The 14,633-nt window shown below is 42.5% G+C and overlaps 1 protein-coding gene across 3 annotated transcripts; it reads right to left on the reverse strand.

Moving 5' to 3' along the window:
* Window positions 1–673: 673 nt before the first annotated feature.
* lactbl1b (lactamase, beta-like 1b) lies at window positions 674–12,693 on the reverse strand. 3 transcript variants are annotated; one of them, XM_061070636.1, is made up of 7 exons: window positions 12,640–12,693; window positions 9,501–9,678; window positions 8,101–8,207; window positions 6,560–6,717; window positions 3,857–4,104; window positions 2,361–2,466; window positions 674–1,652 (listed from the first exon to the last, which is right to left on the reverse strand). In XM_061070636.1, the coding sequence occupies exons 1-7, from the start codon at window positions 12,691–12,693 to the stop codon at window positions 674–676; spliced, it is 1,830 nt and encodes a 609-aa protein (XP_060926619.1). The 3 variants fall into 3 exon arrangements, with proteins under 3 accessions (XP_060926619.1, XP_060926618.1, XP_060926620.1); XM_061070635.1 differs by having other exon boundaries at window positions 12,634–12,693; XM_061070637.1 differs by lacking the exon at window positions 12,640–12,693 and having other exon boundaries at window positions 8,101–8,188; window positions 9,497–9,606.
* Between the last annotated feature and the right edge of the window lie 1,940 nt (window positions 12,694–14,633).

Here is a 14,633-nt window from a genome sequence, read left to right on the forward strand (position 1 = left end):
GTATCACACAGGCAACCGAAAGCCTCTCTATCCTCAATCACTGCTATTTTGGGAGCCAAAATATTTTGCATTCATTCGCATCTAAGTGCATGATTGTCGACATAAAATCCGCAGCTCACAATTTTGTTAAAACACATTTGTCACGAACATTTTCCAATTTTACCCGCCACAGAAACAGCACCACAGAGAGAAATGTAATCGGTCTGTTTCTCACCATAGATGGAAGATAAACATGTATGAGACCATGATTTTTGTTCAGCTGCAAATATGGTCCCAAGAATGAAGAGTGAAATGTCGGTAGATAAATGTGCAAATTAGACAAATGCTGCAAGTCCGTTCACACTCGTGAAAACTTAAGGACGGCGGGCGACTAATAGCAGTTTGAACAAAGGCAGGAAAAGCACGAGCACTGTATCACCATCATGTTCAATCAGGAGACATTATGAAGGACAAAGAACAGTCACATAACACATCATTCAAAAGAGAAATCCACTCATTTTCTCTGTGCGACATTAGAGAGCAGGGGTTATGCAAATCTATTCCCGTTTGCACTCTGGATATCATAAGCTCACTCCTTCCGCTGACCGCCCACATTTTATTTTGTTCTCTCAAGTTTCACAGACCTCACACAGTGTCAGTCCCTTTGTCTTTAGACCACAGCCGTTGCAGCAGTTCAGCTTGAGAAAGACGGCTTTCGGGCTATTCTGACCACATTATACGTATTCAGTCCCGGAGCGTCGAAACCAGTGGAAAGACCACTCTTGTCAAACGTGTAGAAGTTAAATAATTGACCGTCCTGGGCTTCCAGGGACACCGAGGCCGAGCCGACCTGCAGAACACAAGGGTACTCTTTCTCAAACACCACTCTGAAGACCCGGTCCACCAGGTAGTTGAGCTTTATTGTCCGGAACTTTTCAGGGATCAGCTCTTCGATCTGAGGCCCAAACTGCTGCATGATGAGGACTCCGTCCGACCCTACTTTAATTTCGTAGAAGGTGATGTTGCCGTAGGTGAAGAAGCCGATGTAAGGGTCTGGGTTTGGCGGAGCATAGAGAATCTTCTTTGCCTCCCTGAAGGCTTTTTCTATGGCTGGGATGATGTGGCTGTAGGCTTTGGTGACCACATCCTGGTTCTGAGACCTGCCGCCAGCCATGAGCACCACGAGACCCAGCTTCAGCCTGGGAACCAGAGAGAAGGTGGCAGAGTACCCGTCCAGATCGCCATCTTTCCGCACCATCTCGTAGCCCATCAGCTCGTTCACCTCCCACGGCGTTCCGGTGCGGTTGGCGAAGTAGTCCTTATCGCACCTGAGGAGCGGCATCAACATGATCTTCAGAGAGTCTGGCTCCAGCAGCTTGCGGTGATACGCGCCCAGCAGCATCATGGCAAGTTTGGCCAAGTCCGCCGCCGTGGAGAACATCTGACCCGAAGGCCGGTACCAGCCCAGGTCGTAGAGCGGCGCCGGCTTCCCGTTGGTGTACACGCCTACAGCCATTTGACCCTGCAGCCCGGGGGTGATGTCGAAGCCGGTGTCCTCCATTCCCAGCCGGTCCAGGATGTTGTCTGTGATCCAGCGCTGGTAGTCAACGCCGGCCACCCGCTCGGCCATCACGTGAGCCAGCAGAGAGAAGGCGAGGTTGCTGTAGTGACATCTAGGTGGAAGAAGGATATGGAAATGAAGAAAATGTAATGTGCCTCAGTTAGAACACTTAAAAAACAGTGAGCATTCAGTTAGCTTAGCACAAGAATGGAGGAGTCCAAATGTAACTAAATATTTTTCCAACACCTCTTCAAAGCGTGAAAAACAAGTTAGGAATTTACACGTCAGACTTTTTTGATCATCAATTTGGTAATTTCTGAGTAAAATCACAGGATTTTGATCATGATTGAAATAAAAGTGAGTTTGGGTCTGTGTCATCAGAGTAATGCAGTGAAAAGAACATTAAGATTTAAAGCCTTTGAACCTGAGGATGTTTTTATTGTGTGGTTCATTTTTTAATCTGTATCAAGTCAAAGCAAACTTTCACAAAAAGTGCTGGAATTTCAATGAACAATATTGCAGCCCTTTATTTTTATGGTCAATTTTTCCAAGGTTTCGCTTTCGACGAAGAAGAAGAACTTCCTCCTCTATCCACTCTGGAATAAAGTCTATTTTGTCTTCAAAAGGATAAGACGTAGTCTCAAAAATAACCATAAAAGTCTTAAAAGAGTCAAATAAGAGTAAAATCCCAAGAGTTGTGCTGTTTGTCTGATTTTGGTTAAGAGGTTGAATGAACTTGGGGAAGAAACTGTCTGTGAATGTGTTGGTTTGAGTTTTCAGTGAAGTGCTGTATATCCTAATGAAGTGGAAGGACTCTCACTTGGTGCCTGGGTCTGCAACGAGCACATCGTCTTGCAGCAGATTGATTGCAGATTGTGTTTTTCCTTTCCAAAGCAGATTTGTTGCCCGGAGTCTCCTGGGCAGACCTGGATCAGCCCGGGGTAAAAAGGAACAACAACAGAAAACAGTTAAACATTATTTATTAAAAACGAAGAATTATACATGAAAACAACACAAACAAAGCAGACATTTCCTCTCAGCTTCTTATTTCAGTCTGAATATTTTTTGGAAATTGTGAAAAGAAATTATTGGTACGTGAAGGATTCAGAATTCTCCAGACTTGATTGATGACCCGATACCTCAATGATAACCTGAGACAGGGAGGATCCGTCAAAGATTTATGATTCTTCGTCTCTCAGGAATCTCTTTCATCTTTCATTTGAATTCTTTACACATAGTACAAAGTATTACACATTCAACTCTTCTGTTGAGCGGATCATATAGACGCAGCTGCTGAAAAGCAAATGTGACGGCAGGAATCTAAAGTGTTCAGTGTCTCTACTGCAGGTATGTCTGTAATCTTCTTAATACAGGACTAGAATATTAATTTTTCATTTTTATAGTCTACTTTGTTTTTATCAGTCTTTCGGAACAATTTATATATACATATATTTACCCTTTAATGACAATAAACATGTTTGAGAAATATATGTTTTTATGTCTGTGAATTTAAATGGCAGAAAAGAGGGAAGTAAACCAAACTAAGTGAACTAACTAAAATCTATTCTGTTCATTGTAGTTTCCTGAGACCAAGTTCTCTTTTGATCTGATGAACAGCAAAACTAAAACTATAGATTGTACAATGAAATCAGCCGTGACATGTAATGTGATTTAGGACAATCATATAACATGGAGGAGGCTAGGTTTAATACCTTTTCTACAGCCAACCACCAGGGGGTGATCAAGACGATTTGGCTTCACTTTAAGGAAACTATCATGTCACCCATCTTTGTGTGAAGACTATGGATTAGGTTGTGCATTCATAAGGATTTGCAATGATCAGAAAATGTAGTTCCTAACAATAAAATACACGTAAACGTTGCCTCCAAACATCAAGATGGTAACAATTTTAGGGCATGAATTGAAGAGTTACTGACGTCAGAACATAAAAACCCATTAAGATAATTTTACAACCAGCTATAAGTTGAAATTGTGACTGAAATTGTTCAATACTTTTGTCACTAACATGTCTTACAACAGTTTATATCCAATACAGAAGTTTTTATGATTAACATATTTGTCTGTCACTTGTGATCGATTTTCTTTCTTCTTCATTATCGTGTAAATTTTGGAACGAGCTGTAAAGATGTTGTTAAAACGCTGTAAACTCGTATTTACACATTTTGTTTAAATTGTGCGTTTTTTTTATCCTCCAAGAATCAGAATAAGCTTCATTTGTCGTCCATGGGTTCCCACACTCGGACTGGAGTTTGGTAAAATTCACTTAGTTCGTTGTAACCCATTGTGTGTCAGTACCTGAGAGCTGGCTGGCCATCCTGCGCAGGGTCACGGAGGACGAGCGGATCTGAACCTCTCCACTGTCCAGAAATATCAGACCATCTGTCACATATTTCAGCTCCGAGTCGCGTGACTTCCCCAGAGGGTTCTTGATGGTGAAGTTCTCCACGTACTTCTCCAGGGGGTCATCGAGGGAGGCGATCTTCCCGTCCTCCCACAGTTTGTACAGCATCAGCGTCGGGAAGATTTTGGATAAGCTGGCAATTCTGAAAGACGGATAAAGGAGCAATGGGATTGTTTTTTTATTTCTTTATCTGACAACAACAGCAACAAAAAAACACCTTCAAGAGAATCTTTGTGTTTCCACTGATGCAGTGTTTATTAAAGCATCTTCTCACATTTGCACCTTGACTTTTTCTTTATTTGCTTTTTTGTTTCTTTCCATCAGTTCCCCACTCAAAGCTCTTCTGTGCATTCTGTCTATATTTGTGCACTTCTTCTCAAAATTACAGATATAGACAAAATGGTGCAGTTCCACTGGAAATCACAGGGGGCAGTGTGGCTGATAGTCCAAGCGAGACAACCATGGGAAATTAGGAAGAAACTCGATAATGTCTAAATTTTCTTTCAAGAAAGACTTCACAATGTGGGTTCTTTTGTTTCTTTCTTAAGTGGCACATTGTCACAACCTCTATTACTGCCATGTTTGTTGTTGACAAATAAACGGTGCTGCCCTCTAGTGGATGTATTGCTGAACAACCAACACATGGAAGGATGACGCAGAGACAGTTACGTCAATGGAAGCATATAAAGTGAGGTCAGGGTTTGTGACCTGAATGCTGCCACTGAGAGAAGAATGACAAAGAACACTGAAAGTTTCTATTCGTGGATGATGTGTTTTCACTCTTTTCACTTTGACAGCCGTGATGAACGAGTCGAGCAGATGGCTCTTTCGCTCACCTGCCAAATGTGGCTTCAACGCGCTCACACTTTCAACATGGTTTCAAATAGAGCCTTCACAGATGGTTCTGTGTAACAAGCAGTCTGCTGCGTCCGGATGCAATCAGGTTAAACCAAACCAAACAAGGTCAAGACATCTTCTTTTTCCTGGGCGAGTGGGATATTTATTTTTGAGACACAACTCTTTTTATCTGTGAAGTTTGTGATTTGGTGGGAAATGTATTTTCACATCAATACACACGGCAGCAGTTACAATCAGGCATAGGCCGTGTATGAAGATGGATGACAAACTATTTTCACCCTGATTTTATAGCATCCAATAACTGCTTAAAGTAAAACATACCAGAAAAATTAATATTCACATGTATTTTGACTTTTTAGTTTTACCCATGTCCTTTCCACAAACAGGAAGGAGGTGTGTTTCATGACCTATACTGCAGCCAGCCACCAGGAGGCGATCAAGACACCTTGGCTTTACTTCTGTGGAGCTGTCTAAACACAGACTGGTCCGATATGGAAACAGTGCTGAAGCCATGTAGATATCACAAAGGCTGTTTTCTACATATAAAGCAAAGCAAAACAATCTTTAATAAAATTTGAAACTACTCATATCCATCTAAGAACATGTGAAAAAAATTATTACATTCAATATCAGCCGTGAAAAAACGACATAGATAAACAAAATCCCACTTCTCAGAGATGAGTGGCAGCCAAACAAATATGAGCAGGAGTGAGTGCAGTGAGTACATCGTAAGATAAATATAAATATATACAATTGTGGAAAATTGACTTCAATGGAACATGAACACTTTCAGGAGCAGCTGCTATTATGTCAGAGAACATTTCGAAGAATTCAATCTACTGAGTAATTGGAGCAATTTACTGCCAAGGCTGGTACCTCAACGTGTATGTCTCGTCAAATAATGTGAGACAAACAACTGCTGGAATATTGGAAAAACAGCTCACAAATGACTGATGTAACCATCAAGCGTAGAAGAGGCATTTCACCGAATTTCACACATGAACAACACAGACTGAGTTGTAGGCTCTGTCTCAGCCTATTAACATGGCTGCCCCATGTTTCCTGTTGCTATGGCGAAGCCTCATTAAGTCATCGCTCAGAAAGCTCACATCGTCACATCATCACATCATTATCGCCGTAAACCAAACGCGAAGAAACTCAAAATCGACTTTTTGTAAATCTTTACTTTGGCTTCCCCTATTTCTGTCATTTTATTCAACGGCAATTTATGAACTTAAAAATCTGTCCCTGCCGTAAATGACTTCAACTGCGAATTTCCGTTTTTATGTAGCTTGCTTTTCCCTGCAGAGACACATCGAGCAGATTCTTTGCATCTTTATCGTTGTCACGAGCAACGGCATTGTCATCACAAAGCATCAATTACACAATAGAGTCGGGAGCCAACACGTAGACGTGCAGCGGTGGAATCGCCTTTGTTCCCATTAGACGGAATCTTAATGATATAAAAATTCTCATCTCAGAACAAAACACTTTCCCTCTAGCATAGCAACCAGTGGGTTTCATCTGGCTGATTGCCGCCACAAAATCAGCAGAGCAACAACCGGTGAGAGAGAATGAGGATGAACACCGAGGATGAAAGTTATATCTGGTGCCTCTGCAGGTCTAGAAAGAGTTTCTAGTTTGATAAGAGTCCTGAGGTCCTCTCTTGTCGAGGAGGTTTGTGATGGTTAAAAGGGAATTAACTGGGGTTGTGATGTGGGCTGTGGTCCAGCTCTCACCTGTAGATGGTGTACTCATTGGGGGAACCTGAGTGAGGGTCGCTGCTGTTCCTCTTGCCGAAGTTGCCGGTCCATAAAACGGTGTCGTTTAAAACCACAATGGCCGACAGAGCGGGAAGGCTGACGGGGTTGACAGTCTGCCGAAGCAAAGCGTCCACCTGGAAAGAGACGGAGCAGGAAGTGAGGGGTTAACAATGAAATGCCTCTTGTGTCCCTGTACCATTCGTCAAGCTAAGCTAACAGGCTGCTGGGCTATGGAGCCGCTTGTGGAATAAAAGTGGTAAAAAAACTTTATTTAAGCTGTGTTGTGTCGTTTCTTATGACATTATTAGATGTTATTGCTGATGTTCATGCATCAATCCATGAGCATCATATTGACGTATGATTGACAAGGAAATCCCAGTGGCTCTGTGGTGAGCATTAACGTAACACTGAACCATCCGACAGTAGCCAACATGACTTTTGCGGTTGTGGTAAACATTTCCATGGTAACGGCATCGTGGATAAAACCCATTTTTATTAAAACCCAGTAGATGGATAAGGACATAAGGAGCATATATCCCTACCTCGGATGGTAAAAATATATTGGCTGATGATTCAAATCTGTATACAGCCCTTTTTTACCCCAGGAACCACACTATTTACAGCCATTGGTTTATTAATATGAGCAACCCAACTCAAATATATCTACACAATATTTTTTCCCTTATTAAACGGCAACATGAAATCCCAGAGAAGTAACTTTGAAGTCCCTCTCTCCCGACGACATTCATTTAATGAGAACAGTCTGTTTTTATATTGGGAGGAGCTGTGGCCTTTTGTTTTTCCAAAGGATTCTCTCCAGGTAAAACAACATCACTCTTCAAATTAAATTGAAAAAAGTTTTAATTTGATTTCAAGTTGCGCACAAACCTTTTCACTTTAATGAACATCAAACAGTTCGTGTATTTGATTTTCATTATTTCTCTGGTTTCAAGTGTTAAGGTCACTGCTCCGATGAAAGGTTCGCAAACACAAAATAAACTGGCTCCAATAATGAAATTTCTACGCTGATATTCATCTTCTTTTTATTTATTTAAATGTCATTGACCATGTGGGACCACTGCTGCTCCCAGTGCACAGAGAAAATGAGTTTTAGACATGAACTCCAGAAAGATGAGGAGAATTGGGTCCGAACTTTCTCTGGACTTTCTCTGGACTTTGCCTTTCACACGTGAACAACCCAGCACGAGATTCTTCACTCAATCTGCAGACACAGCACCAGACTGGCTGGAGAAACTCCGTGGAAAGTCCGGAAGCTCTCAGTCAGACATTTGCGTTCACACGTGCAGCCCCTCCGGAGAATGTCTGGATCTCCGGAGTCGAGCGCAGATCTGAGAGCAGCTAAACACAAACCCCCTTTCCTCAGACACTTTTTCATCCACTGTATCTTTTAATCTCCTTCTGTCGACTGCAGCGGCTTTAGGTGTGAAGGATTACAGCACGGACAGCCTGTACATTTGTGTTTTAGATCAGCGGCTCGATGGGTCGACTTCTCTCACCTTTTCCAGGGCCTCTTTCAGACTGGGGAGGGGATGCTCCAGCGGGAGGGGCTCCGGGAAGCGAGGACATATCATCTCTGCCTTGGCGCTGCGACCCATCCCCTCGTCTGGAAAGAAAATGAGAAAAGAGACAGAAAAGGAGGGGAAATTAAAGGGAGTACAAAGAGGGGACACGGGCATTGTAATTCTCAATCCGTATTGCATAGAAGAATGCCTCAATGGCACAAAAGTAATGTGGTGTAATATAATTGGCTGGCTGGGGGCTTCATTAGTTCTCCCTGCTGGCTGATGAACCCTGTTGATCATACAGGAGAGCAATCTGATAGGACGGTTTACAAGCCGCTGATCAAAAGAGACGCGGCCCAGCTCCCATTGTGAACTCCAGATGATATTACAATATGTTTCACTGCAGCTTCAGGCCATGATCTGCATTTTCCATTCTAAAGGACGGCCATACATGAAGAAATTAGTTTTTCGGAATATAAAAAGATGCATTAGTGCTTATAGGGATTTATGAATCAGAGCCTGCAGGGGGCTGCTGCTTCCCCCCCAGGAATGATATCACCTGATGTCCCCGTGAAGGACACTCACACAGAGTCGAGACCTGGACATGAAGTTGTGTGTGTGCTGTGTTTGAAGACAAATCAGATGTCAAGGGCGGCAAAGAGCCTCATTTGTACAGATTGAGGGATGACGCAACAACACTGATTTTACCACGACTGAAAACAATTCACATGTCTAATATGAATGTTGCCTTTAATGATTCGATTTTAAGAATTAAAATGATCAACCTCCTGCCGTGTTCTGATTGTTAACTCAGTTTCTAATCAGCGCTGCCTTAATTAGATCTCAATGCGGCCAATTACAAACCCTCAGCCATCACAACACCTGCCGGCTGATGTACTGTCAAGTTAGGACTCCACCTTATCATTACAGGATAAAAGATGCACAATTAGGATCTGTATCTTTTAATAGGGGAAAACGTGAGGTGGTGATTATCAGTAGAGACGCTGGTTGTGGAGTTGTTGTTGCAGAGAGACAAGCAGCATCCAGAGTTTTAGCTTGAAGCTATGTCTCAATGTTAAGTGTAATAAATAAAGACGAACCTGAAATAGGCTTCATGGAAAGAACCTTTCAGACATTTTGCTGACTTTCTTCTTTCAAGACTCAAGAAACGGGAAATATTCAGGCAGTCAAATCTTAAATAAGGCGAATAAATCGCTGAGTTGTTTGCAGATTTCATGTTTCACTGATGTGGAGAATGTGGCCTGAGCTGTTTAGCATACAGCTCCTGTTAGCTTCCAGGCATTGTTCACCAGACAGCAACAATATGTGTGAGTGAATCTCATCCCATGCTACATGATGCATCACCTGTTGTGAGAAAGTGAGCTGGTACTCACCCTGCAGGACCTTGGGCAGCTGGTACTGCCAGAAGAAGCATCCGGTCATCACCAGGGACAGGACGAGGAAGAAGACCAACCCCAGCTGGCTCCACTTCACCTTCATCCTGCTGCTTTTTGTGAGTCCCTCAAACTTAACGGTGGCAGCAGGAGCAGCCGCAGCAGCAGCAGGAGGCGTCTTAAATAACAGACACACACACAGCACCTACTAGGTTAGCACTGAACGTGTAGAGCCGATTCCTCTCCATGATCTCCCACACGTTATCTGTGGACTCCGGCCGCGAGAGAAGAAATCCCTGTCACCTTGTTCACTATACAAGTGATCTCTGCTGCACTTAGCCGGACTCACCACTTGATGCTTCACAGGCCCGAGCAGGGCGGATTACCAGTGACACAGAAAGCCTCTTATCACTCAATCAACATCCCAGACATTTACTCAGAGTTGGTTCTGCTGTGTAAGTGACTCCTACGCCCTGAAGGCCGAGTGTGGTTTCCCAGGGAGGTTTCCCTGAGCAGGAGAAAGGCACAGACATGGACTCCCAGCTTCAATTTCACATTGACTCTGCTGTAATTTGGGCCATCGGCGCTGCCGTCTCTCACAATTCAATTTCCTCTCCGGCAGCCACAGGCTGTTGACATCATAATCCCCCAGATTTACTCCAACAGAGCGGCCTGGGGAAATCTTAATCCTTAATCCCAGTGAATCAATTCACTTCAGTCCAGCTTCGCCTTGTGGAGGCCAGCGCCGAGCCGCACAAGCCGACAAAGATGGAACCCACTCAGCCAAAACCAATTGGGATGGGGGGGATAGGGTGGGCCTTTTGGGGAGCAGAGCTTGAGCGTGAGCTGCAAAATACAAAGACGTGCACTGAATTGCTATCAACTCTCTGACCACTGCCGGCTGACATACAGACACAGCCTCAATCCCACTGGGTTCTTCTGGACACCACAAATATCTAACAGTTTCAAGAATCATGTAATAACACGTCCATCAATCGATCTTTTTATCAAATATTAACATACAAGATTAACTGGATTAACACTCAGAACGCCAAAAGGGCCCAGGCAGCAGGCTCCTCATGCAACCAAATTTAAATTCACCATATAGATTCTGATTTGTATTTGGATCATGCACCAAATTACTCACACTCATACAGATCAGTCCACTAAACATCAAGATCCACTTCATTAGGGCCCGATCAGTTAAAGAGCCTTGACCCTTTTGGAATTGCATTGATTATTCTTCTTTTATGTATTTGCATTTAGAGTCTATTCTTGATCAATTGATGAAAAATCCATAAACCAGTGAAATTTACCCGTTAAATAAATGATAATCTTCTCTGTATTTTGTGTTGAATAATGATGTCTGCGGCTGCTAAGCCTGCTCATCTTATCTTCTTAACCAGAAGTGGACGGTAGGTTTGGATGATATGATGATGATAATGATGGTGATACCATGAGATGATGAGATTTACGGTTTATACCAAAGTGTTTATCCTTCAGCACCGGTCATTCCAGGAATTTAATTTGGTGGAGCAGTACTTGTACCATGTAGTATCATAGTACTGCTGTGTTTCAAAAGTACAACTCCTGTTTGCAAGATGAGTCTTGAGTCCAAAAATATGAGATTTACTGACTAATATGATATCTTCTTACTTATGACGATATTTACAATGATTATAACTCAGAGAATATGCAAAATGGAAATTCAAAGGTGATCATTTGGGTGATGTTGGAAGATGATATGTTAAAGTGTGACAATGCTACTGGTGAGAGAATGAAACAATGGGAGTTGATTGAACTATTCTATTAATAACCCCAACTATGTCATTGATAGCAGAATTGAATGAGTGCTGCTGTGCTGTGGATCTTCTCGGCTGCAGCTCAGACCAGGACTCTCCATGATTTAGAAGTTGATTCTTGGTTTTATTTCAATAACGTGTGAGTGTTTTAAGCCATTTTTCAGACATGTCCTGCAAAGGATTTCTGCAGGATTGGGTCCAGCGCAGCGGGAGCTTCACAACAGCGACAAATCCTCTGTATTACTGAGATGAGCAGTGGAGCAGCCGGGTGCAGCAGACAGAGACAGGAAGTGACGTAACATCAGCTCTCATCACCACAAACTCTCTTGACTTCTTCGTCGGTGTTAGAAGAGTCATCAACCCCCCCCTCTCATCGCTGTGAATCCAGCAGTGAACCTCCTGCTGTGTTATCTCACTGGATTCTACAGATTTTCTGCAGATAATCAGGCTCTCACTCCGAGATTTGCGTTCGCACATGCACCCCCCTACGGAGAAAGTGCATTGATCTCAGGAGTTCAATGCATGTCTGAAAGCAGCTTCTATTGCATATTGGACCCAACTTGATAAACCCAGATACAAGATGAGCATAAAGAAACTCTTTGAGGAGTTATCGGATTTACCAGAAGAAGTGCTGCAGATGATCTGGTGCTCGCCAAGCTGAAAAACTCTTCGAGGTCTTTGATTGCAAAACAGGTTGTTAATATCTGGAGGTGTCCCACAAAGGGCCGACCTTCCTTCTCCGGTGAACCTTTCCCAGGATTCACTGCGTGCAGGCGACTTAATGTTTTTCAAAGAGATAATAGCGGCTGAAAGTGACAAGACCGAAACTTCTGATGCGGACACAGCATCCTGCTTCACTTCCACCAAACTGTTTTTTAGTTTCAGTCTTTCTTGCAATTAAAGAAAGAAATTTGATCAATCTATTTCTAGTGGGTGGCTTATGAATATAGAAATACACTCTAAATATAATTTCTTCCCCGAGAACATCCAGTGACCATCTCTCCTTCAGCTGAATCAGATATAAATGGTTTGTCCAAAGCTCACTGATGTGTTTGCATGATTATAGATACGATGATGATGCTGCAGGATGTGGGAATGTGTGAAAGCAAGCTGCTTCTGATCCTGGTTACGTAACCTGTGGCTGCAGAGCACAGCAGCAGCTGGCCAGGGCACACACTGACACGTTGTTTAGCTTAATACACCTTTGCTTCTATCTGTACCGGCTCTATTCCTGCATGTGTTGAGTTTGTACTTGTGCAGGAAGGAGTTTGTACAGCTTGTGTGTGTGTCTGTGTGTTGTGTGTGTTTGTGTGTGTGAGGGCTGCATTTACCGGCGCTTGCACCCCGTCCACAGGCGTCTCCCTCGGGACTTTACTCCCCGCCTTGCCCATGGCTCCACTTCACCAGCTGCTACAAGGAAAAAACAACAAGTCAGTTGTGGCTTCCGCAGGAAAGTGGTCGTCCTAACTTTTCTTTTTCACACTGTATAATGGAATGTTTTAAATAGAAATAATGAGACTGGAATGACAATGCATTCCCTGTGCACATAAAATCCACAGATATTGAATCAGAGTACTTGGAGGCGAGAGCAGGCGAGAACACTTCTACCGGCAATTTACTTATCACTCTAACAAATGGCGACATTATAGACAACCAGGCAGTGAATGACTCATAATGATTAAGAAGAAGAAAGTGCTCTCCCCTTTCCCAGTAAATTAAAGGCACCGGGCCTGATGGAGAGCTGCTCTCTACTTGACCATCAACAGCTGCAGCAGGAGCACTTCAAAGCAAAGCGACGACAAAGCAAACGTTGGTCAGACAGTGGTCAGTTTCAGGAAATAGAAAGGTCAGAAGCAGCTGCCGGCTGCGACTGGAAAGCCAGTTATATAATATTTAAATGTAAAAGCCAAGACTCATCAACACCTTCAGTCGACTCTTTGATTGATTCTGATTCTGTCGCCCAGCAAGTATTAGCACGTTAGCATGCTATCATGAGAAACTAAGACTTTTAACATCTAAATGTTAGCGTAGTCACTAGAGCGTATTAGCATCCTGATGCAATGACTGCTAATAAAGATGGACGACATATCAACCCCCCTAAAGTGAACCAACCAGACCATTTAATGAAGTTTGTTCAAGTGTTCATTTGTTTTCATTTAGTTAATTGACTCCTGATTGGTCGGGGACGACAACACAGACTCTGATTCTAAATGAAAACAAAAGTGCAAGATGGAGTCCCACTTGTCTACGTGTTGCATGCTGCTGTCAAAAGATATTTAGTTTGTCCAGTCTGGGCTACTGTAAACAACATGGCGGCCTCCGTAGAGAGGACCTGCTCCTGATGTCAATATAAAGTATTTAAATATAAAGGGACCATTTTAGGGCAATTACACAACAATTTGTTAAATTTAGACGAAACACACGAGTGAAAACATCACTATAAAATCAGGTCAGTCATAAAATAATGAAATAAAAACACTTGGTTTATGTCTTGTATTCTCGTCTAATCCAGGCATCAGCTGATAATTGAGCCAATTAGAAAGAACATGCATCACTTAGATTTTTGAAATTAAGACTCATGAAAAACAAAATTTTTCATGTTTAAAACAGTAAAAATTGTCAAACCGGATTATGCATGTTCATCTTTAATCCTTATACAAGAGGCGGAATATAAAAAAACAAGTCTGACCTACATTTCTTTGCTTCCAAACCAATTAAAAGTCCATCAGATATTCGGCATCAAGCTAAAACCTGACCTGGCATTTTAGCCCCTACTCTTACTGAGCACATCCACAGTGTGCTGACTCAGCTGCATCCTTTCGTCAATGTCATTAGCTCGTGGTTGGAAGCGATGGTCGTGCGGCTGTGTTTTCAGATACACGAGTTTATATGGAAGTCTGACATCAAGTTCATTCACTGCCTGCAGGGAGATGTGACGCTGTTTCCATGCACTGCTGCGCTTTGAGCTAAATGTTTACACCAGTGCAACATGTTAAAATGAAGATAGATAGATATAATGTTAATCATGTTCAGCGCCTTATTTTAGCAAAATAATTAAGTCCGATGAGACTTTCCTTACGTTATTAATTTGGTCGTAAACTCAAGGTTCAGATAACAACACAAGTTGAAAATAAGAGGATCGGCAGGTTAATAGTTTTATATTTATCACACCAATAGGCCCATCATGTTGTTTTTGATTGATTCATTACATTGATTATTCTCAGGCACTTGCTTATTAGTTTATTCATTCATCTGTCTGCCGCTGCAATGACCCAATGTTTAGTAATTATCATTTCATCGATCAGTGTAAGATTATTATATCCACAGCTGC

Source organism: Limanda limanda, chromosome 4, assembly GCF_963576545.1.
Source record: "Limanda limanda chromosome 4, fLimLim1.1, whole genome shotgun sequence".
NCBI lineage: Eukaryota > Metazoa > Chordata > Actinopteri > Pleuronectiformes > Pleuronectidae > Limanda > Limanda limanda.